The sequence below is a fragment of the Heterocephalus glaber genome, unplaced genomic scaffold, assembly GCF_053883595.1.
Source record: "Heterocephalus glaber isolate CG9 unplaced genomic scaffold, H.glaber_assembly_v1.0 deba00001571, whole genome shotgun sequence".
NCBI lineage: Eukaryota > Metazoa > Chordata > Mammalia > Rodentia > Bathyergidae > Heterocephalus > Heterocephalus glaber.
Window position 1 is genome coordinate 7,696,194 of NW_028258356.1, and position 24,615 is coordinate 7,720,808.

Below are 24,615 nucleotides of genomic sequence, written 5' to 3' on the forward strand. Positions count from 1 at the left end.
TCAGGACCTTGCGCTTTTGAGATAGGCGTGGTACCACTGAGCTAAATCCCTGGCCCTCCAACTCTGACTTTCTAAAGTTAATTTTTAACAATAAATAGTTACCTCATCATATTTTCTACATTACCATCATAAATAAATAGAAAAACAAATAAATATTCAACTGTTATTTAACTTTCCCACAATACTAGAATGATTTAGTACATACTATCAAATGGAACTTTCTGCAATTCTGAGAATATTCTATGTATGCAATGTCCAGATATGATTATTAGCCATGTATGTACTAGCTAGACAGTAAAAGTGCTAACTCTAAAATGTGGCTACTGAGACTAAGAAATTAAAATTTTAATTTGATTTAACTTAGTCTCCTGTGAAAAGCAGCAAGCCTACTAGACAACTCAGGTCTAGCGACAACCTCACTTTTCCCCAGCCTAACCTAACTGACTACTCTCAGCCACTAGTAACCAATCCTTTTCTCAAAATTTTGCCCTTCTTTTGTTTCTAAGCTATTTTTTTCTCCTTCTCAGCTCTCTCTCTGCTTGGTTCCCTTCACCTTGTGCCCCCTCAAGATAGTTATTCTCCAAGGTTTCATTCTAGAATCTTTTTTGTTGCTCTTCAACATGACTTTCCCAGATGACTCCACTTCATTTTTTAAAGAACTCAACTCACCATTCATTTCCCAAATTACCTTCCTACTTTAATTTCTGAGCAACAGCTTCTCAAGGTTATGTCAATTATCCTCCTGATAAGCTCATTCTTCTCATGTCAGATAAAACATCACATCCTTTCTGAAGGTTTTCCTGACCTCCCACTCCAGGCATAAAAACTTGACATTCCATCTGTGTTGTCACCGAATCCTTCTATGAACAGACAGGACTGTAAATGAGACCGACCCTGCAGAGCTCCAAGTGTTCTGAGCAACACTGACCCCGCCACTCCCAACTTCCTGACTGAGGAGGTGGCAAGACAATCCTCTCATCTTTCTCCCAACCCCCAACACGTACAACCCAACCACTGCATCTGCCCAACAGACATAAAAACGGTGTATCTGGCTCTTATCTGCTTAGGAAACATCCTTTAGAACTCTGCCTGAAAGCTACTTCACCAGAAGATTTTCATGACATTTCCAGAAAATAGCCCCTATCACTTATTCTGTAACCCTCCATCCTTTCTACCCTACTTTATTTTTCATCACAGTAATCATTATTGTAACATACTACATATTTATCTTTTCATCTTTCTCCATTCAAATGTTAGCCTTACTGGAGTGATAATTTTGTTTGTTTTGCTCAATACTGAAAATCCTGTAAAAATACTCAAAATCCTGTAAAACCAGAACCTGGCACATTACAGACACGCAGCAATCTTTTATTAAATAAATGTATGAGTAGAAAAATGGTTTAATAATTATAATCCTAATAACCTAGATAAGAATTTATTTATAGTTTACTGCGCTCCTCTGTTTGTTAATGAATTAGTTTAAGTTCTGATGTGGCAAAAAACAAGTCTTTTCATCTTTGTATTTTCAAAAAGTTAACATATTGCATGCTAATATAATACACAAAGAAATAATGTGGACTAGAATGATGAAATCTGAATTCTAAGCCTAACTCCATCACTACCAGCTGGGTGGCCATGAATAAATATCTTAAATTTGTTTTATTATTTGCTCATCAGATCAGCTGCAGTCCTAAAACTCTATTATCACTAACAGTCTGCAATAGAAAATTACCTCAATCCTAAAAATATCCTTGGTTGTAATCAACAAGATACTAATATTTTCTTTCACTATTAGTTTTTAGCCATTACAAGCCCAAATTCCATTGCTAGAATTCCCTCAACTGTTTTCTTAAATAATTCTGTCCTTCATACAATAAGACTGTTACAGATTCACCATCAGTTTTCAGAGCACAAGTTATATTTATTCTGGTACCAGTGTTCTCTTGCCATGATTAAACCAACTTTCTTCATCAAGGGCCTCACACATAAGTTAAAAATTAATCAAATCGATTTTCACTTATAACTAACGGCCGTCATTTGGTGAGACTGCTAGTGAAATCTGTGGTTTTGAAACTAGAAACAAGTTTCTTGCCTACAAAAAGAATTAAACCTATAACCCAGGTCTTTAACTTTGAACACCTTCCTTCAAAGCTGACCCAATTAGCCATGCTTGCCTGAAAAAGTTAGGAAATAACCAAAACCATATTATCACATCAGAATCATGCCAGGTAAGATAAAGGAACTGGTTAGATGAGAAGCTCAGGTATACAAATATTTCAGCATATGATGCTTAATCTTAAATCTGTTTAAATAATTTTGATTTTTAGTCTGAAATAAGAACCTATCCATCTTACTTGGAATTTCATTTTGGCTAATTCTTTACATTCCTTACACAGATACATGAACTTAGATTCTAAATTGAGCCAGAAACAGGATTTAAATTATGAAATAATTTAACAAATACCTTCTTTCCTTCTAGAGTTATATTTTATTTCTAACAGGCCACTGCTTAGTATAACATGATGAATACTGTCAAGCCACAGGCAAGACTCCTAATAATATTACTGAAATGTCAGCTTCCATGACTCATAAATCTACCACACATAAGAAAATAGTTTGCAGCTACTCTTTTTAAGTCTCAGCAACTGCATGATGCCTAAATATCAAAATATTCACCCCACATAGAAAAATCAAAATTAGTTATAAGAGAAAAATGCTTTGGGTTAAATAAAATAGATCATGTATCACGTTTTTTAAAGTACAGTATATATTATATTAGGTAATGAATATAAAAGCTTTAAAAGGATATGCATGTAACAAAAACATTAGCTTTTACAAGCAATGACAGGAATAACAATTAGATTATCTATATTTAAATTCTAACACTCCTGGCTAAAGGATCTTATGTAAATTATTAATTCTTTTTTGAGACTCAATTTCTACATTCCTAAAAACAGAATATAGAGAGCATTAAATGAAAAAGTATATAAGATACAATACCCAGAGTATAGCATACAGCAACGATGTCAAACTTTTTAGAGCTTTCAATGATAACAAATAGCCTGCTGCGGCACGGGTCCCATAGGTTCGCCCCACTGGCATATAGTAAGGGTGCAAAAAGTAATTCTCTCTCCATACAATAGAGTAACCCAAATACAAAAAGTACAAACTCTAGAAATCTAGGGAGGAAAAGCCAAACCCAGGAGAAAAATATTAAGAATGTTAATAGCTGCTGGAGAAAGTGTGAAATGTGAAAAGATACTTAATGATTTCCTTATTTACTCTTTTATTCTCTTGATTTTTGACACTGGGGTAGCTCTTTACTACAAAGACTGATAAAGCAAAACAGAAGAGAATTTTTGTAGTGAAATGGGAAAAGTATCAAGCTGAGGCAACAGACACAACCCTCTTACAAACTCTGAGGTACTCGCCCAGTTAATCATTACACAACTAAAGTTTCTTGATTATAGAATCATAAGAATAAGCCATATAATTTTATAATCCCTTCTAATAACAGTGCTCAATAAATGGTAACTATACATCAGATACTAAACTGAATCTTTTATAAATTTATTTACTTACATGCTTAATCCTGTAATATTCCAATCTCTCTGGAGAGCTGCACATTTACTGGAACAATTAACTGAAAAATTCTTATCCAAATAAAAATTAATGCCAACATCTGGAGTAGGAGTTCAAGAGATGACAGAGGTCAAGTAAGCAAGAAGAACTATGAAATAAACAATTGAATCCCAGCCACATTTAAACTCCATGGGTTATTAAGTCAGTTTTGTAATTCTTACTTCACCTGATCATTGACTTTAGTTTGTTCTTTTTTTCTCTTGATTCCTTCTTACTCTGCCAATTTCCCAATATTTTACCAAGTTCATTTTCCTTAACTTCATGGACAGCCATTTCAGTAATCTGTTGGATTTATTTTCTTTTTAAATGAATACATGTGTTCTAATCTTAGTTGAGTCAAAAGCTACCACCTAGCAATTATTTCCTTTGAATCTAGTTTCATACTAGAATCCCATGGCACCTTTCTTCCTACTTTCCTGATCTTCAAGCTCACATTTCTGCAACTGAACTATTTTTCCATATTCTATCAAGGCGATCAAAACAACTCAGTGTGAGTTCCACTAATGTCCCTTTTCATTTCATAGTTCCTCAATATGTCAATATTGTACAACAAGTTTCTCTATAAGTTGAAGGTAATGTCATACTGGGAAATGTGGACTTCCCTACAGTACTGTGATTATACCCACATCCTTGGGAACTGAGATTTTCAAATGAAAAAAATGGATAAATGTATAAAATAAAATTGCCAAAAACAATATAATCCCTAGTTTGAAGAGATTTAGGAACTCACGATGTATTTGCATATACTTTATGCTCCCCCATACTTTTTAGCTAATCTACTTTGAAGGTTTACAAACAGTAAGCAACTTTCCATCTCACATTGTATTCTTTAAAAATCATTTCTAACTGAAAGGAACTAAGGCTCCTACAAAAATGACTGTTGGTCTAGAACAGAAAATACATAAAATAAAATATATTGTCTTATTAAAGAGGAAGTTGCCAAAGATAAAGAAGGTTCTGTCAATAAGACTCAGGAACCAAAGTGAATAAGCTTCTACTGGCCAAAGATAAAGTAAGACAATCAAAAGATTAGTCCAGATAGGTTTTTTTTTGGTTTTTTGTTGCTGTTTTGTTTTTGGCACCAGGGATCAAACTCGGGACCTTGCGCTTTCAAGGCAGGCGCCGTAACCACTGAGCTAAATCCCCGGCCCCCAGGTAGGTTTTTAAACATACTATATTTGATTAAATCAGCTAACAATTCAAAACTCAAACAAAAATCATCACTCACTTTTAAGAATTCAGGGAACCAAATCATTATGAAATTGAGAGTTTGAAAAGGATCTTTAAAATTAAAAAAAAAATTGTTTTCTGGTACTGGAGACTGAGCCCAGGGTCTTTGCACTGAGCTATATTTCTAGCCCCTTTTTAAATGTTTTTTCTTTTTTTTGATACCAGGGATCAAACTCAGGACCTTGTACTTGTGAGGCAGGCAGTGGCACCACAGAGCTAAATACCTAGCCCCCTTTTTAAATTCTGAGACAGGGTCTTGCTAAGTAGTCCAAATAGGACTAGAATTTGGGATCCTCCTGCCTGAGCCTAACCACAAAATGGGGAAACTTAAAAGCCAGTAAACATTTCCTTCACCTTTATTGTCTCCATATATATTCTCCTCTGCCTCTAATAGTAAGTCTAAGACAAGATTATGAAGATTCTACACACTCTAATCTCTCATATTTATCTTTTATTTCCCATACACATCATTACTGCTACTATCTGTCTGGAAGATTTCTTACACCTCAGCAAATTATCTTCCATACTGATACAATGGAATCACTCAAATGTATATTGTGATTAAGGTGTAAAAGCACTGAAAAACCACTACAGTGATTTTGTACTCAGTAGGCTCCCACAGCCCACCAAAACTAGAAAGAAAAATATTAGTTGCATCCTTAAGGCTCTTCACACGATTTTGCTAATCTTGTTTATATCATGCATTCCTGCACACACCCATCAGTCCTGCACCTTACAAACATGACAAACTGCAAATTACTTTCACTTCCTTAATATATCAAGATGTTGTACAACTTACTTTTGCTGTCACTGGTCTCTCTGCCTAGATCCATTCTCATATTTACTAGTTCCTTTCAATACACACAAGCATTGCCTCATCTTCTCCTCTAAAATTACTGGCTCTTCAGCTCTCCTGTGCATCATATATGGTCATCTATCTCTATATATTATCTCATTATGAACTGTTATATGTATTAATTATGAACTGTTATATGTTTTAATACTCTAAAACTCACATAAAGTAAATACTACTTGATATGTAAAGACTGGAATTCAAGTTCTGAATTCATTTTCTACTTGTCAGAGAACTCTGGAAAAACTACGTAATTTTCCTTGGTCTTAGTTTCTATATCTGTAAAATGAGGATACCATCATTTTATCCTTCTTAAGATTCTCTAATATGTGTAGCTCAGTGGTGCCACTGCCTGCCTTGAAAGCGCCAAGGTCCCAAGTTCAATCCCTGGTACCAAAAAAAAAATTCTTTAATATGTGTAAAAGCACTATATAAACTATAAATTGTCTTTAGTACCTTTGAAACTACACACTTGAGTCTTCAAGTCCTATTGATTTTTTATCTCTAATTCCTTTCATATATTTTCTATTCTGCTGCCACTACTGTAGAGGTTTTAACTGCCTTTTTACCTAATTACACAATAGCATGCTACCTTGTTCCCTCAGCTAACCACCTCTACTGCTATTGTCAACCATAGTTACACAAAATTACCTATAAGGTTTAAGGTACTGATGTCTGCATCTAAGCCCTGATTCTTATTCAACTGAACAGAATACAGCCACATACTTGAATTTTATAAAACACAGCAGATAACTCTAATGTTCATGTGGTTACCCCTCCAAAATTTCTTAATTTTGCTAAGATGATTTTCCTAAATCACAAAAGGTTAGCTCCCACATCAAAAAATTCAATGATTTGACACTATTTTAGAAAGAAAAACCCTAAACAGTAAAAATAGTATTCAAGGCTCTGTGTAATGTGATTTCTAGCATAGATAAGTTATAGTATAGAAAAATGATAAAAGCTTGGCCTCTGGAGCCAAAATGTACACCAGGTCTAGTAATCATTAGTTGTGTGACTCAGAAAAACTAGGTTGTGTCATCTATTAATTAGGGGTAATAATTCTATTTTATAGGGTTATGAAGATTAAATGAGTTTATCTGCAAAGCACTTAGAATAGTTCCTGACACACAGTAGAAATTTAATAAATCTTGGTTATTATTCATGTCTACTAGCTTTATTTTCTATGAATTTCCCTAATGCAACAAACAGTACTGCCTATGAAACCTAAAAACTGCTCTGAACACAATGTGGCATGAACCTAGAAAGGTACTATGTATGTAAAATGTGCTCAATGAAATAGGTTAGTTTGTTAAACTCAATATGTAAATGTTTGACCAAAGTTAAAATTTATATATACTATATATAATATATACACACACATATATATTAAAATTTTAGTTTATTAGTACACATGTGTAGTACATAATGATTACATTCCTTGTGGGAAGTTGGTACATTTCATTAGACATCTTAATTCCTTTTTTTCCTCCCCCTTTCTTTTCCTCCCTTCTCCACCCATCCCTGGGTCCTGTTCCTTTTTTTTTTGGTACCAGGGATTGAACTTGGGACCTTGTACTTGTGAGGCAGGTGGTGGAACCACTGAGCTAAATCCCCGGCTGCTTTTAATGTATTTTTTATACATGTTTGCAATACATGTTTACATTCCTGTGTGGAGTTGGTACATTTACATTGACATATTTTTTTTTTTAAATATGTACATTTTTTTTTCTTTTGGTACCGGGGATCAAACTTGGGTCCTTGTGCTTGCACAGCAGGCGGCGAAACCACTGAGCTAAATCCCCAGCCCTACATATGACATCTTAATTCCTTTTTTTCATCCCTTATCCCTTCCCTCATCCTCTCCCATCTCTCGATCCCTTTTCCCTTTAAGAATGATCTATCTCCCTACTTCCTATTATCTTTTATTTTGCTCTTTAATTTTACTCTGGGTATTTCATATATTAGAAAGAATGTGATATTTAAGCTTGTGTATCTGATTTATTTCACTTAACATTATGGTCTCAAGGTGCATCCATATATATATATATATATATATGCACATGCATGTGTGCACATACACGGGCACACACAAGCAATTTATTCTCTCTCCCAAGACTGCTCTTGCTCCTTTGTTGTTTTTACCATATAAAACTTAAGCTTGTGAAGCAGGAATAAGTGTATGAAAAACCTTCTAAACAGATCTAATTTTAAAAATCTCTTCATTGTTCTATTGTCTTAGTTTGTTGGAGTCTTAATCAAATTTTATCTTCATGTATCTCTAACATGCTAAAAACCACTAACTGTCTGTATTATTCTCTGAAGTTTTATGGGACTCCTCCTTAACAAAAAACTTAAGATGAATGTACATTATTAAGAGTTAAAATGCAAAGTAGCTTTAATTATATACTGCTTACAAGATGCTTCTGTGTACTTTAAGGAAAAACAGCAAGTGATAATGTTTATGAAAAATCTTCTATCCACATATTTAAAAGGTAAGTGACTGCATTAGTTATGGATACTGAAAAAATAAGTCTTTAAGGCCTGATCATTTACTTGGGTGGTTCCTTAACAGTTCTACTTTAAATTTTTAAAGGGTGAGCAGACACATGTGCAAAAGATCTTAATATAAATGAAATGTTCAATAGTACTGCTTTGTCTGAATCTCTGGTCCACTTTCAGCTACTACACACACAGAGAACATAACACTAGTAAGAAAGAAATCAATTTTTTTGCAAGTAAAAATTGAATTGCTAGTGAAATAACCACTCCCCCCGCCCAAGGGATGGATGGGTGGGAACTAACCATACAGCAGGAAGAGTGAAGTGTCACAGATGGAGGAAAAGCCAGGGGACAGGAGGCAGGAAGGAGTGTTGGGTGACAGCATCTTTTTGTGCCATTTTCTCTCTGTAATATTGCCATAGACAGATCATTGTTCACCCTGTGTTTACTGTAATACAGAACATGATCTAATTCCAAAGAGGCATTAAGCACTTCCAAAATTTTTGTTTTTAAACTGCACATGTCCAATTTCCATATACATATAAACAAATTAGGCACAGAGGCTAGGAACCAGTTTCCAGTGTCATTTTTCCCAAATGAGCTAAGCGATTACAACAAAGAAAGCAGTTTGTGGAAAAGAAATGTACTCGGAGCAGAAATAAAGAAAATATCTAAGAAACAGATGATATGAGTGAAATGGAAAATGAAGAATAGTGAAACTATTATTATTATTTTTTTTTTTGGTACCGGGGATGGAACTCAGGTCCTTGAGCTTGCCCAGCAGGAGGCGAAACCACTGAGCTAAATCCCCGGCCCGATGAAACTACTATTTTATTTAAAAGGATTCTCTACCCTAAGATATGTACTTCCTAGACTGAAAAAGGGTAAAAAAACAAGTTTCTGGACTCTTTCTATCTAGAACAGTATCAGACAGGGCAGTTAATATTCCTAGATGATTATTTTCACCTTTTTTTTTTTTTTTTTGGTACCAGGGATTGAACTTGGGACCTTGCCCTGGCAGGCGACGGAACCACTGAGCTAAATCCCCGGCCCCCTAGATTATTATTTTCAAGAGAGTATAAGTTCACAAACAAAAATAACATCCAAAGTGTTCAAGTGCTCTTATGGTCTCTATCTAGATGTCTCCCAAGAGCCTTATATGCCTTGAAGGTGGGGCTTTTGGAAAATGATAGGGTTATGCGGGCTTAGAGCTGAAGCCCTGTTAGGGAGTGGAGGCTGGTCAGAAGAGGCAGGTCACTAGGGGCGTGGTCTACAGGATTTGTCTCCCTCCCTAGCTCCTCCCTTCATTCTCTGCTTCCTGTTAGTCTTGCCATACCATGAGCAATTCTCCTCTTCCATACCCCTCTGCCATGCCATCCTGCCTTGGAATCAGCCAGCTATGGACTGAAACCTCTACACACTGAGCTACAATAACCCTCTCCTACTTTAAGTTGCAGATTTGGGGTGCTGTCTCAGTGACTAAGACATGGGTCAAAGGAGAGAAAATTAGTGAACCAAACTCATCAAAAATTTAAAATAATCCTAATAAATATGTTCAAAAAGATATGTAATCCCATTATAAAACTGAAGTATGAACAAGCAAGCAAAGATAATAGCTGGTAATACTAGGCATAAATACATTAGAGTGAAATAAAGCATAGCAGTGTTGAATAGCAAAATGAAAATGACTCAACAATGAATTAATGAGCTGGAAGATTGATAAAGAAATTCAACAAGGCCCAAGGAAAGGAAAAGACGGAAAATACAGAAGAGAAGTTAAGCAATATGAAAGCAGTAAAAGTGTCACATTTACAAAACTGAAAACCCATGGATATTTAAAAGTAACAAAAAATTTTAAATAATTTTTAAAACTTAAAAAAAAGAATAAATTTCTAGAAAAATATAAAATGTTATAAAAATTCCCCAGCTTTCACCTCTAGATAAACATAAAACCACAGGCTTACTTATTATGAGAACAAGAAGATAAAAACAAAACAAAATATTGTTTGCAGATGATATGAATCAGATAAAATATTAAAACTAATGAAAACAAAGTAGAAAGTACATATCTATTAAATGTCAGAATAAAAACTTAACAAAATAGAAATTAAAAACTCCTTAAAATTATGATTACACCTTATTTGTAAGGTACAATCATGAAGTTTATTTTGATTAACACTCCCTCATTCCTGAAGGCCCTGTCATTTCTTCCTTCTACCCTTTTCCCCCATTAACTCTAAGGTTCTGCTTTGCAAATAAAGTAGCTGTCAATTATTCTTCCTTAAAGTGGTAGTTGTTAAAGGATAAAAAGATTTCCAATTCTCAAACTTCTGGGTTTCAGATCCTTTTATACTCAGCAATTACTGAACACTGCAAATAGCTACTGTTTATGCAGGTTATAATTATTGATATTTTCTGTACTAAAAAATTTAAATGAGAAATTCACTCCTCAGCCAGGTGATCAAGGTCAAAAGCAAAAGTGATACATTATACTGACAGTATATAGCCTTGATATGTGATGAAAATGACATTTTACTTCTAAGATTTTCCTCTCTAAAACACTGAAGCCTGGACTAATCATGAGAAAACACCAGACAAATACTAGATGACATGAGAAATACTGTATAAAATACCTGACTAGTACTTTTCAAAACTGTACTGCCAAAGTTTATTAAAACAAGATAAGTCTGACAAACTGAGAGAGGCAGAAATAGCCTCAGGAGATGTTGACAACTAAATGTAATGTGGTATCCTGGATTGGACCTTGAAACAGAAAAAGGACAATAGGTTAAACTAAAGAAATTTGGATCAAGTATGATCTTGAGTTAATAAGTGTAGCACTGGATGCAGTGGGGCATGTCTGTAATTCCAACTACATGGGATGCTGAAGCAGGAGGATCATAAGTTTAAGGCTAGTGTGGGCAACTTAGTAAGACCCTGTCCTAAAATAAAAATTAAAAAAGCATGAGGATGTAGTTTGCAAGGCCCTAGGTTCAATCCCTAGAACTACAAAACATAACAACAATAGTAGTAATAGTATATCAATATGGGTTCATTACTATAAGATGAAAATAACAAGGGAAAGTAGATACAGCTGTATGGGACTCTGTACTATCTTTACAGTTTTACTGTAAACCTAAAACTGTTCTAAAATGAAGTTTTATTTAAAGTTTATGAAAACACTCCTTAGAAAAAATTAACTAAGAAAATTTGAAAATTCACATTACATTCCAATAGCCACCAAAATGATGACATAATCATAACTCATATAGTCTCATATAGTCTCTAGAAAACTGTACTGTACACTTATGAGGGAATAAGAAAAAGTAAATCATGTCAAATATCATGGTATTATTATGAAAATACTTTCGGCCTCACAGATTTTTCAGAAAGGGTCTTGGGGAACGTAAAAGCCCTGGGAACAGACTTTAAAAATCTCCAAACAAATGGAAATACAAGATTTCTGGCTAGGATTCTGCTTACACATTGTGTACACCACTGACAATTTGCCTTACTTTTTCAAAAATAACCATTTCTAGGCCCCCCCAAATTTATTAAAGTCCCGCTATATACCTGCCAGATTTTTATATTATTAAAGTGTCTAACAAAAACAAGTTTTAACTGAAGAAGGAGAAGGAGGAGGAGAAAGAGGAAGAAGGAAAGAAAAGAAGAGGAAAAAGGAGGAGAAGAATAATAAGGAATCTTTCGTATTCACATATGACATTGAACAATATTTTCCCACTTGAGAAGGTTAAACAATTACAAATATTTATGTACTACTAACACAGTTTTCAGAAATTAAAGAGGTTATACACAAAATACAACATAAAGTATATCTTTATATCTTTTAGCTTTTTAAAAAATGTTTCCTTTTAGTAGAAGTTTCAATAAAGTTGTAAAATGGCAAAAAGACTAATAGTCTAGCAGGCAAAATATCTAACGAAAGGTAGTTTGTTTTTCTCTTGCTTCAAAGTCATCCAAGCTCTCCTTTTTTAAGATCAGTTAGGATATTAATTTATATTCCTACTGAATGAACAGATCCAGGCAATGATTAGTTGGTGCTATTATTACAGCGGAGATAACATTCAACACCATCGACAAAGTATTCTTATCAAGAAAAATTTAAGCTTGAATCTGAGCAAGCCTTTAAAACCAATTCCAATTTGAAAGAAATGTAAGAAACTAAAGAACACATGAAACAATTACCATAGAGGGGACCCATATTGTGGGAAACTGTAGACCAAACTACCTTGTTTCTTTAATAAATTGAAAAGGGAATTTTAAAACAGAATAGAGATTTAAAAAGGTCATAAATGGGCCAGGGATGTAGCTCAGTGGTTCCGCTGCCTGCCTTGCAAGCACAAGGACCCGAGTTCGATCCCTGATACCAAAAAAAAAAAAAAAAAGTCATAGAGACTTAGTGACATACCAGCCAAGTCCAATACAACAATCTACTATAAAGATAATATTTATGAGGCAATCAAGGAAGTTTATGCATTGAACAGGTATTTGATTACACTGAAGAATTATTAAAGTTAAATAATTATTATTAAATAATGTATTTGTGGTAAAAAATTTTTAATAAAAATGTTTATTTATTTATTTGGTACCAGAGATCAAATTCAGGACCTTGCGCTTGCAAGGCAGGTATGGTGTAAAAATGTTTATTTTTAAATTAATTTTTATTGGTATACTTTTGCCATACATAACGATCACATTCATCATAGGGAATCTGTACCTACACATTATATCTTTTTTTCTGGTACCAGGGATCAAACTTGGGTCCTTGCGCTTGCGAGGCAGGCGGCGGAACCACTGAGCTAAATCCCGGCCCCACATAATATATCTTAATTTTTTTTTTTTCCTATTCCCCTCTCCTCCCTTCAAACCCTCTTCCCCTCTCCCATTACAAAACTGTACTGTTTTCCTTCCATTCTTTATTTTTTAAAAATCCCTATTTCCTCCCTTTTTCCCCCCTCCCCTCCTTGTTCCTCTTCCATTTGAACTTTTTCTTCTTATTTCCCAATATTTATCATACATTTTGGACCTTATTTACACTTTTGGTTTCTCACACCAGAGAAACCATGCAATATTTATACATGTGTGTCCAATTTATTTCACTTAAAATTATGTTCTCAAGGCACATCCATTTACCTAAAAATGCCTTGAATTTATCCTTCTTTATGGTTGTGTAGTACTCCACTGTATATAAAACCCATATTTTCTCTAACCATTTATCAGTTGATGGGCATTTGGGCTGTTTCCAAGATTTAGCTATTACAAATTGTGCTGCTATAAACATGGGTATGCATATATTGCTGTGGTATGATGCTTTTAATTTTCTTAGGAAGATACTCTAGTTTCAGTTTTTTGAGGAAGTCTCCACAGTGATTTCCACAGTGGTTGTACCAATTTACATTCCCACCAACAGTGGATAAAGGTTTCTTTTTCCCCACAGCCTCGCCAGCATTTGTGAGTGAGTGAATGAGTGATGTATGTATGTATGTATGTATGTATGCATTTGTTTGAGATGGGGTCTCACTATGTAGTTCAGGCCGGACTCCAAGTCACAGTGATCCTGTGCTTCAGCCTCCTGAGTGCTGGGATTACCACCACACCCAGCTTTGTTATTGGTTAATTTCCTGATGACAGCCGTTCTTTCTGGAGTGAGGTAGACTCTGTGTTTTAATTTGCATTTCTCTAATGATCAGTGATGTTGAACATTTTTTCATATATTTATTTGCCATTTGTATTTCTTCATCTGAGAAATGTGTATTCATTTCAGATGCCCATTTTTGGATTGGGTCTTTAAATTTGGGGGCGGTCTGATTTATTTTTAGTTTTTTATATATTCTAGGTATTAGTCCTTTGAGGAAGAGCTGGTAAAATTATTTTAAAAAGCTTTATGTTTTAGAGGTATATGCTGAAACACATCAGAAGCAGCTGTGATAACAACATGCCTGCAATCCCAGTACTGAGGGAGGCTGAGGCAGGAAGACCCCAAATTTGAGTCCCATCGCAACTTAGCATGACCTTGTCTCAAAAGAAAAAATAAAAAGGCCCGGGGATGCAGCTCAGTGGTAGAGTAGCCCTGGGTTCAATCCCCAGTACCAACACCATTTAAAAAAAAAAAAAAAAAAAGCCAGAGTTTGTATTGATGCAAGGAAGGAGCAACTAGCCAAGGAATGACTATAACACCTCTTGACACTGATAAGGGTCAAAAAATAGATTTTCACCTTAGAACTTCAGAGGGAACACAACCTTTACTTTTAAACTATTTTTTTTAAACTATTAAGATAATAAATTTGTGTTGGTTGAAGCTACAGAAGCAATAGGAAACTACAACAAGGTGCAACCATTCAACAGTGCTTCATACAATCAGTCACTGGTATATGGATAATCTACCACTGAATGACTAAATGTCTTAAAGGCTAATTATTGGAAAATTATAAACAAAAGATACAAAGACATTATCACTAATAAAATATATTAAAATAATTATGAGGAAGCTAAACTAATAGTACTGTATTTATAACAAGAGAACAAAAATTAGAAACACTTAAAAACTGACTCACTTGAAATGATACTTGACGTATTAAAAACTGGAGCAATTCTACTAATTTGCATGTTCACATATACAAGCTCCACAATGTAGCCAAATGTTACAGACAGCTACACTTCTTATAATATTATTTAAAGCTTTCAGTAAACTCAAAAAATATAATATTGCTACTTTACGGTAACTAAATCTGAGTTATCACTAATAACCTAGTAAATATGTAAAAAAGTTTTAGCAACTTGGATCATCTCTAGGCTTATTAGGAAGACACTCATTATTATATTCTAAGAATTAGTGAACTAAATTATCTTTGAAGTTCCTTCCACCTTACAAAACCTTTAGTTCAAAGTCCTCAATTGGAATTACAATCTTAAAAATTTCCTCAATTGAGAGCCCCAAATAAATATTACAAAAAAAGTATCTAAAAGCCTTTATTCTTTCTGAAGAGTCATTTACATAATAAATTTCAATAAAACACTTTGTCCTCTAGTAAATAAAGCAGTTTTAACAGAAACAGTATTTCAAAAGATATTTGATTTTCCTTAAGGTGAAGAATATATTCAAATTTTTTAATCTAAAGGAATATTTTACTTCTTTAATCGATTTTTATCTACTCATAAAACTCTGACACCGACACTTCAATTAAGCATTTTCTAGTGGTTAATTTCTAAAATGGTGTAAGTTCTGGTATTTAAAAATTGTTTGATACGTACATTACATGTACATTTGTGCCTTAAAATAAACGAGTACCACATAGAGAGAGATAGATTCAATCTAAACTTTTCAGTACCTACCACCTAAGACAAACAACACTACTACAAAAATAAAACTATGTGTAACTAGAATAATGAATGACAAAATGAATTTAATCTTTTGTTTGGCACTCCAAAGTGTTCCATAAATTTGGTCTTTATCTGCCATGTCAATCATTATTCCCATAACTACCTTCCAATCTAACTTACACTCAATTTTTATACTTATTTTACTCTGAATTTTGAGGAACTAATTCCCCATTTAGCTTTGCCTCTTGGTCGTCTCCCATCCTAAAATGCTTTCCTGTTTATTTTCATTTTATGAACCATATTTACCTATGCCATTCAAAGTTTTATGTTCTCTTATGAAAGCTCTTCCCACTATTCCTGCAACAACTCAATCTTCACAGGCTTCACCTGACTTCTAATTATTTATCTTTTTGGAGAGATGGCTTATTAGTAATAGTTATTGTTAATAATAATAGTGGCTTTAACTTAATATATGTTTATAATGTCTATCATACTATAATAATGGGTTCTTTACTTTTGCAATTAATATTCACAACTGCTCTGAGAGGTAGATATCATAATTATCTTTATTTAATAAATAAGGAAACTGGAAATCTGAGAATTTAATTCCCCAGTCACACACTAAGTTAAAAATTTTAACAGGTAACTAAATGTCTTACACAGCCCATTTTGTTACCTACCTCTCCCAAATCTAAACAGTAACTGGCTTAGGTCATGCAGTTCAAAGGTGCTATTTTATAGTTAACTCAAAAGTAGATCTCAACACTAGCTTCAAACACAGGATAGTTTTGTACTTTATACTGAAATTACTGGTATTAGTCTTTGTAAAATGAGCTGTATTTTACAGAAGAAACTTCATGAACAAGAAAAAAATTGTTCTCACTACTTTTTAACTTTGCCCTAACTTCTCAATTATCAATAGAATTTAGGGTAAAAATGTCACTAGAACTTCAATACTGACCAGGATTCTGGTATAGAATTTAATACTATCTACTTTAAAAGGTAACAATAAATTTTAAAGGATTCTATTAAAAAAGACAGGCACATAGCCAGTATTTCAGAGGTAGATTATTCAGAGACAAACTTCAGTTCTGCCATTTAAGTTGTTAAAAGATAATTACTCTCCCTGAGCCTATTTCCCTAGCTATGGAGGTGAGGGTAAACAAATATTTAGCACTATTGGGTGTTATGAGGACAGTCTAATAAAGTATATACTTAGAAAGTAGCAACTGTTGTTATTACTGGCTTTTATTTTTCAGTGCTAGGGATAGAACCTAGAGCCTAGAGAATGCTACACAGGCTCTCTGCCACTGAGGTATATGCACAACCCAATCACTGACATTTTTATTATTAGTATGACATCAGAAATATTTCAGCTGTAAGAATCTAATAAAGTCCAACAGCTTAAAAATGGGAATGTGCATGGTAAAGAAACATCACAAAGATAAAGATAAAGGTTAGTCTTGACTTTTTTTTTCTGAAATCATAGTAAAAATAATTTACCACCAATTTTCCATTCATAGTCACTGTGACAATAACCTTCATAAGCCAAGTTATTTCCATGCCCATTTAATTCTCTATTAATAAGTCATCACTTTAAAGCTTAACTTTTTTTGATGATTTAAGAACCCAAAAGAAGTCTGAACCAGAAATTCAAAAAAAGTTGGGACTAAGTTAATACAAGACAGTAAAATTGCATTTGCTATTAATCATTAGACTGTTTCTTCATGGATCCTGAACAAAGGATATCCATTAAATTAAATGTTTCAATAAAGCATTGACTCTTATCTCCATAGCAAGATGAAAGACAGGGCCTCCACTTTATTCCAATGACATAAATATGTCAAAGAATCACCTGCCTAGCAAATGAGAAACTTACCAGTTGACCACATTTTATTTAGGGAACCCCTTACTTTAGGTAACAAATATTTCTAATAAAGAATCTATAAATAAATATTTAATAGAATCACTCAAAATACAACATGAGAATTGAAAATGAAATTATTCTAAAGCAAAATCTTTTTGTACAATGACAACCTACCATTTAGTCTCTTCTAATGTACCCCAGAATTGTTTTTAAATCTAAGGGTGATGTATACTTTACTCATTATCCCTACTTATTTAATTTCAGGACACAATTCAATCACAGTCACAGTAGTGATGACTACTAAACCATCATATTTTTATAAATAGAATCCCTCTTAAGTCTGAATTATTATAACTGTTTCATTCACTGTGCCTGCTCACAGCTACATGTGATTTCAGAGTTGGAGGTATTTAATTTCCTAAACTGTAAACATTCTCTCAATTTCACTAAAAAAGTTTCTTGGAGAAAACAATAAAAACCATTATATCAATATATCTGACACTATATGGTTGGGAAAGTAAGGAGACTAGAAGGAGGAGCTAGTATCAGGAAACTGACTGGGTTATGTACCAATAAGCTTTAAACTATCCATAGTTCTCTTATAAACAGAGGAATTAAAGTACTATTTTTTTAAACATTTTCTTAAATTTCTTTTAAACATATTTAGAGAATATTTAGAGTGGTGTACACGGACTATTTTACAGCTACAGATGATAATACCTTATTATGTTATGCAGTATTTGAACTACTCACCGAAGTCTGGTCAGGTTCTCCATCTGTTAAACCTGCCTCCATAATGGAAGAAGATAGATTTATGCCTCTTTTCCCATTAGTGTTGAGCCATCCTGTGTGTCTGGAGACCCTATAAGAAGAAAATCAAATCGATTAAGATTGGTTTAAAATTATAAGTGGAAAATAAACCATTAAGCATATTAATAGGGAGAAATCATTTTAGGCTGACATTATTGGGAAATCCAATAATCAAAAACACAGACCTTTTTTCTTAACAGTACTGGAGCTCAAACCCAAAGCCTTGCACATGCTAGGCAACTGCTGTACCAGTGAGCTACATCTCAGCTCTAAGAAAATACAAACTTTTTTTTTTGTACTAGGGATTCAACCCATGACCTTTGCACTGAGCTACATTCCCACCTCACACCCCATTTTTTCTGCAAAGAGGGTCACACTAAGTCACTGAATAGCCCAGGCTAGATTCAAACTTGCAGTCCTCCTGCCTCAGCCTTTCAGACTACTGGGATTACTGGAGTGCATCATCACTGAAAAAGAGGATTTCTGACATGAGTTTAAAGAACGGTAAAGTTCTAGAGAAAAATGAAAAGAAAATTCCACTGGAAGAGTAGACAAGAATAAGGTTAAGCCAATGAGTGTTCAAAATTTGAAAAGGTACTCAAGTAATTTAATTTCAATTTACTTATAATTAATGAAATAAAATTAGTTTTACATTATGACATTGGTGAGAACTAAAAAGTATGCTAAAAATAAAACCCAACATGGGAGATATTCCCATATATTTCTGTGATGGGAATACAAATTAGGACCATTTTGAGGGAGGATAATTTAAAATAATTCTCCCACAGATATACAAACGCACAGAGTTACACAAAGAAACACCCAACAAAGTAATACATATGATGAGAAAAAACTATGAATGATTTAATATTGATCATAAGGCATTTTCTTAAATTATATTACAGATATACAATGGAATATCATACAGCAACTTTCAAAAAATTCTATCTGTACATAACTAGAAAGAAACAAGATGTTAGTTCAGAAAAGCAAATTATAATGTTATACTGTTTCTATTGTTTTTAAATTTTTGCTATGAATGTGCTACTTTTATACTTACTTTTAGTTTTAAAAGTCTTAGAAGTATGTCTTCATCACATCTTTTCCTTTTCAACTTTATTTTTGGTACCAGGTATTGAACTCAGGACCTTGCACTTGCCAGGCAGGAGCTGTGCTGCTGAGCTAAATCCCCCGCCCTTTTTTTTAACAAAACCCCTAACCTGAATTCCCATAGGAACAATATATATTCAAATGTCTCTAATAACCTAATAATTCTTCCCTAGAACACCTAATAAGCAAACTTTTAGTCATTTCTTAGAATTCCAAAAATATTTTCTTATTTCTGCAAGTAAAACAGCTGCACTGACATATGAATGCTGGTGAAAATACTAATTAGACATTGGAGGGCTGGCACTCAATTTGACCTAATCAGTAAGATTTGCCTAAGAGAATAATTATGAAACTAATTTCTTTCAATTTTGGAACACTTATACAAACTTTCTTCACTACATATATTATAATACATTGTAATTATTTGTTCTTATGAGTTAATTCTCGTCAAGGACAGAAATTGTGTTTTATTGTTCTATTAATATTAGTCTGAGGAAGATACTTAAATAACTTTTGTTGCACTAGACCAACACAGTCAGCTCGGTTACCTAGATGAGCAAATATAATAATACAAAATACCAGGGCCGGGGATTTAGCTCAGTGGTGCCACTGCCTGCCTTGCAAGTGCAAGGTGCTAAGTTTGATCAGTACCAACGCCCCCCCCCCAAAAAAACCAAAAAAAACCCAGGTGATACAAAATTATTTATTTCTATGGATACACATTGAAATGGGTATTTGAACACTGACAGACATTACATTCTAGAGTTTTTAATATTGAAAAAAATCACAAAACTTCCATAGGAAGATTTTACTTCAAAAATTGTTACAAATTTTCTCATTCTATTAATTTCATTTTAGGGAGTCATCCACTTTGACTACATCAATGAGAAAAACTAAAAGCATTGCTCTTGGGCCGGGGATTTAGCTCAGTGGCGCCATGCCTGCCTCACAAGCACAAGGTCCTGAGTTTGATTCCTAGTACAGCAAAACAAAACAAAACAAAATTGCTCTCATGAAGCTTATAGTCTAGAAGAGAGAAACAACCAATGAATATAATAAATCAGTAAGTTATAAGATAGGTTAGAAAGTAGTAAAATATAGCTAGAATGTTTAGAAAATAAGAAAAAATAAAGCAGGCCAAGATGAACCAAGAAGTAAAGTATTATAATTTTAAATAGGATGGTTATAGTAGTTCTCACTAAAAAGGTGACATCTGATCAAAGACTTGAAATAGGGAAAAATTTTGCTAATCTCAGATGAGAGGAACTGCCAGTGCAAAAGTCTTAAAGCAGGAGTATAACAAGTTTGAGGAATAGCAAAAAAGCAATGAAGTTAAAACAATGTGAGCAAAGGGAGGAGCAGATGATGTGATCACAGACGTAAGGAAAAAAAAAAGTAGAAGTGGATCATATTTGGTCTTGCAGGCCATTGTATATCTTGATCTTTTAAATGACATGAGAAGCTACTGGCTGGAGGGTTATGAACAAGAAATACGATCTGACTTTCAATTTTAAAGTTACTCTCTGTGTTGATAATAACTGTCATGGGAGTAGAAATTGGGAGTTCAGTTAAAAGACTATTCACCATGCACTAAACCAAAATCAAAATGGATCAAAGATCTAAATATTGAAACAGAAACACTAAATCTGCTGGAAGAGAGAATAGGCAGAACTCTTGAAGACAGTGATTTAGGCAAAGACTTTTTGAACAAAACCCCAACTGCACAGGAACTATCACAATCAACACCCGGGATCTCATCTTATTAAACAGCTTTTGCACAGGAAAAGAAACCACCAACAGAATGGAGATAACTCACAGTGTGGGGAAAAAAAATTTGCCAGCTGTTCCTTAGACAAAGGACTAACATCTAGAATATATAAAGAGCTCAAAAGAAAAAAAGTCAGACCTTCCAAATTTAAAGACCCAATCCAAAAATGGGCAAATGAAATGAATAGACATTTCTCAGATGAAGTAGAAATGGCAAATAAAAGTATTAAAAGATGTTCAACATCGCTGGTCATTTGAGAGATACAAATTAAAAGAAAGCTGTAGGGTCAGGGGTGTAGCTCTGCAGCACAGCACCTGCCTGATAAGGGCAAGGTCTGGAGTTTGATCTCCAGTATAGAGAAAAAAAAACAACAACCCAAAAAACAAAGCTGAGATTCCACCTCACTCTATCAAGAAATCAACCAATAACAAATGCTGGTGGGGTTGTGGAGAGAAAGGAACCCTTCTCCATGTTGGTGGGAGCGTAGACTGGTGCCACTGCTGTGGAAAGCAGTGTGGAGATTCCTCAACAAACTAAAACTAGAGGTTCCATTCAACCCAGCTTTTCTTCTTCTTGGTATCTTCCCAAAAGAATTTTTAAAGCATCCTACCGCAGCAATATATGCACACTCATGTTTATAGCAGCAATTTGCAACAGCTAAATCTTGGAAACACCCCAAATGCCCATCAATCGATGAATGGAAAAAGATGTACGGTTTTTATACAATGGAGTACTACTCTGCCATAATGAAAAGATAAGCTTGAGACATTTCTAGCTAAATGCATGCTCCTTAAGACCATACTCTTAAGTGAAATAAATTGGACACACGTGTAAATATTGCATTTCTCTGGTATGAGAAACCAAAAGTGTAAATAAGAACCAAAATGTATAATAGATATTGTGAAATAGGAAGAAAATATTCAAATGAGTAGGGGAACAAGGGAAGGGGGAGGGGGAAGGAAAAGGGACAAGAAAAAAAAAAAGAATGGAAAGAAAAAATGGAAACAAGGGTTTCAAGGGTTTTGTAGATAAAGAGGGGAAGGGGATTAAACGGAGGGGAGGGGAATGGGAAAAAAAGCAACAGCAAGATATATCATGTACAGGTACAAATTCCCTATGGTGAATTTGATCATTATGTATATCTAAGATATACCAGTGAATTTGGATTTTCCTGATTTTTTATTAAAGTCACTTTGTGGGAAAAAAAGACTATTACAGTAATCTGGGAGAGACAATATAATACAAGGATGAAAATGAGCACCATAAAGATACTGAAAAAGTAGTAGAAATCTACATGTATTTTGAAGGTAGAAGCAACAAGATTTTTTTATAAGACATTAAAATTTTATTTAATATGTATTCTCATAAGTACAAATAAGTAAACATGTACCAATAAACAAAAAGGAGATTTATTTGACAGTATACACATTTCCATTCTGAACTTATCAATTATAGTACTTTTATTGCAATAATGAACCCATTATTTTAGAGTTAATTTCTTTGTCTTTATGAAACATGGAATAAAGTGAAACTTTACCAAATGACTTAAACTGATTTTATTACAAAAAATATCATTGATTTGACATGATTAGATAGGTTTCTGTTTCTAATGGAATTACACGGTCTGGGGTTTTTTTCCCCAAAAGAGAAAACTAAAAAAGATAGACTTAAATAAACATCATTAATATGACCCAAATATTTATTTTCCTTTTAATTTTTCTCTTCTTGAATATCATTTTTTTGCTTGAGACAAATTCTTTTTATTGGTCCTCAATATGCTGTTGAAATATAGTTTACAATACTCTTTTATAAATTATTTGGTTAATTGGTTATAATAAAATTCTAAATAATTAATACATTTAATAAATATACATTTTACACTTACTTATGATGTGCTATTAAGCATTCCATTGTTTTGACAAAATTCCCGGGAAAATCTATTTAAAGGAGGAAAGGTTTATTTGGCTCATAGTTACAAAGGTTCCAGTCTATGATCAATTGGCTCCATTGTTTTGCCACCTGCAGTAAGACAGAATTTTACAATAGGGAGCATATGGATGAAGCATTGCTGCTCATCTTATGGCTGCTGTACAGCTATGAGAGAAAGAGGAGGGGACAGGAATCTTCATATTCCCTTACATGCCACACCCCAACATTTTAGCTTCCTTGGAATAGGCTCTGCCTAAGAAACTTTTTAAAAAATATATATTGTCATATTGTAAGAAATAACTTTGAAACAGAAGGTATTTATTTTAAGGTTGAAAATTTAAGTGATTCGTTCCTTTTTCTTTGAGTGTTTACATGTGATAATAATCACAGAACAATGAGAAATTTCATTCCACCTGTTTGTCTCAGGGAACTATCTTAATAAAAAACTATTGCTTGAAGCAACAAGATTTTAAGAAAGATTTACTAGGTCCTGAGTCACGAGGAAGACGCCGAATCACCCCACTGCAGACAGGCAGGTCTGCCCACGCCATACCGAGGTCCCCAGTCCCAAGGAACACGCCGAATCAGCCCGCTGCAGAGAGGCAGGTCTGCCCACACCCTGCCGAGGTCCCCAGTCGCGCAGAACACACGCCGAATCAGCCCTCTGCAGAAAGGCAGGTCTGTGCACGCCCTACTGAGGTCCTGAGTCATGCGGAAGACGCCGAATCACCCCACTGCAGACAGGCAGCCACCTGATTCCACATTACCAAGGCGCAGAGGACACCAGACCACCAGACCAAGGTACTGAGTCCCACTGTTCCCGGCCCAGAGGTAGGGGATTCTGAGCCGTCGTCCCACTGCTCCTGGTCCAGAGGAAGGGGCTTCCCGGTCACCATCCCTCCCGCTGCTCCCAGCCCAGAGGAAAGGGCTTTTGGGCCACCTTCTGTCCCGCTGCTCCTGGCCCAGAGGAAGGGGCTTCCGGGCCACCATCCCTCCCACCACTCCCGGCCCAGAGGGAGGGGCTTCTGAGCCACCATCCCACTGCTCCTGGTCCAGAGGAAGGGGTTTCCTGGCCACCATCCCTCCGGCTGCTCCCAGCCCACAGGAAAGGGTTTTTGGGTCACTATCCCTACTGCTGCTCCCGGCCCCTGTCCCACCTCACCCAGCTCAGAGGAGGTAATCCGTGCAGGCGCTAACAGCCCCCCGCCCCCGTCGAAATGAGAAAACACATAAATAAGTCTCAAAACCAGACTTCCAGATCACCTACAGCAACCACAAAGGGAAATGAGATGGAACCCTCTGATACTCAACCACCTGGACCCACTGAACTGGCAACAAAAGGGGATCTGGAAAAAATGAAATCAGAAATAATTTCTCAGATAACAGGAGAAATTGTGCCCTTAGTGCAAGACATGATTAATAAATCTAGAGAGGAGCTGAGGAACATGATGGAATCCCAACATAAGAAACAAATGGAATCCATAAAACAGATGCAAATAGATTTCCAGGACATGAAAAACTCCATTGAAAGTCTACACAGCAGAATGAGCCAATGTGAGGACA

At 34.7% G+C, this 24,615-nt stretch overlaps 1 protein-coding gene across 9 annotated transcripts in view; it reads right to left on the reverse strand.

The window, feature by feature from the left end:
- Osbpl8 (oxysterol binding protein like 8) overlaps nucleotides 1-24,615 on the reverse strand; it is a 186,343-nt gene that overhangs the window by 100,702 nt on the left and 61,026 nt on the right. For 7 of the 9 annotated variants that reach the window (XM_087192462.1, XM_087192465.1, XM_004845006.4 and 4 more), the window contains exon 2: nucleotides 18,189-18,297. Coding sequence is in view for 6 of the 9 variants with exons in the window: in XM_004845006.4 (XP_004845063.1) it covers nucleotides 18,189-18,230 (42 nt within the window). In the remaining 3 variants the exon portion in view is untranslated. Of the gene's footprint in view, nucleotides 1-3,582; nucleotides 3,654-18,188; nucleotides 18,298-24,615 lie in introns of those variants that run through there. The other 2 variants (XM_021258505.2, XM_087192459.1) reach the window with 2 other exon arrangements.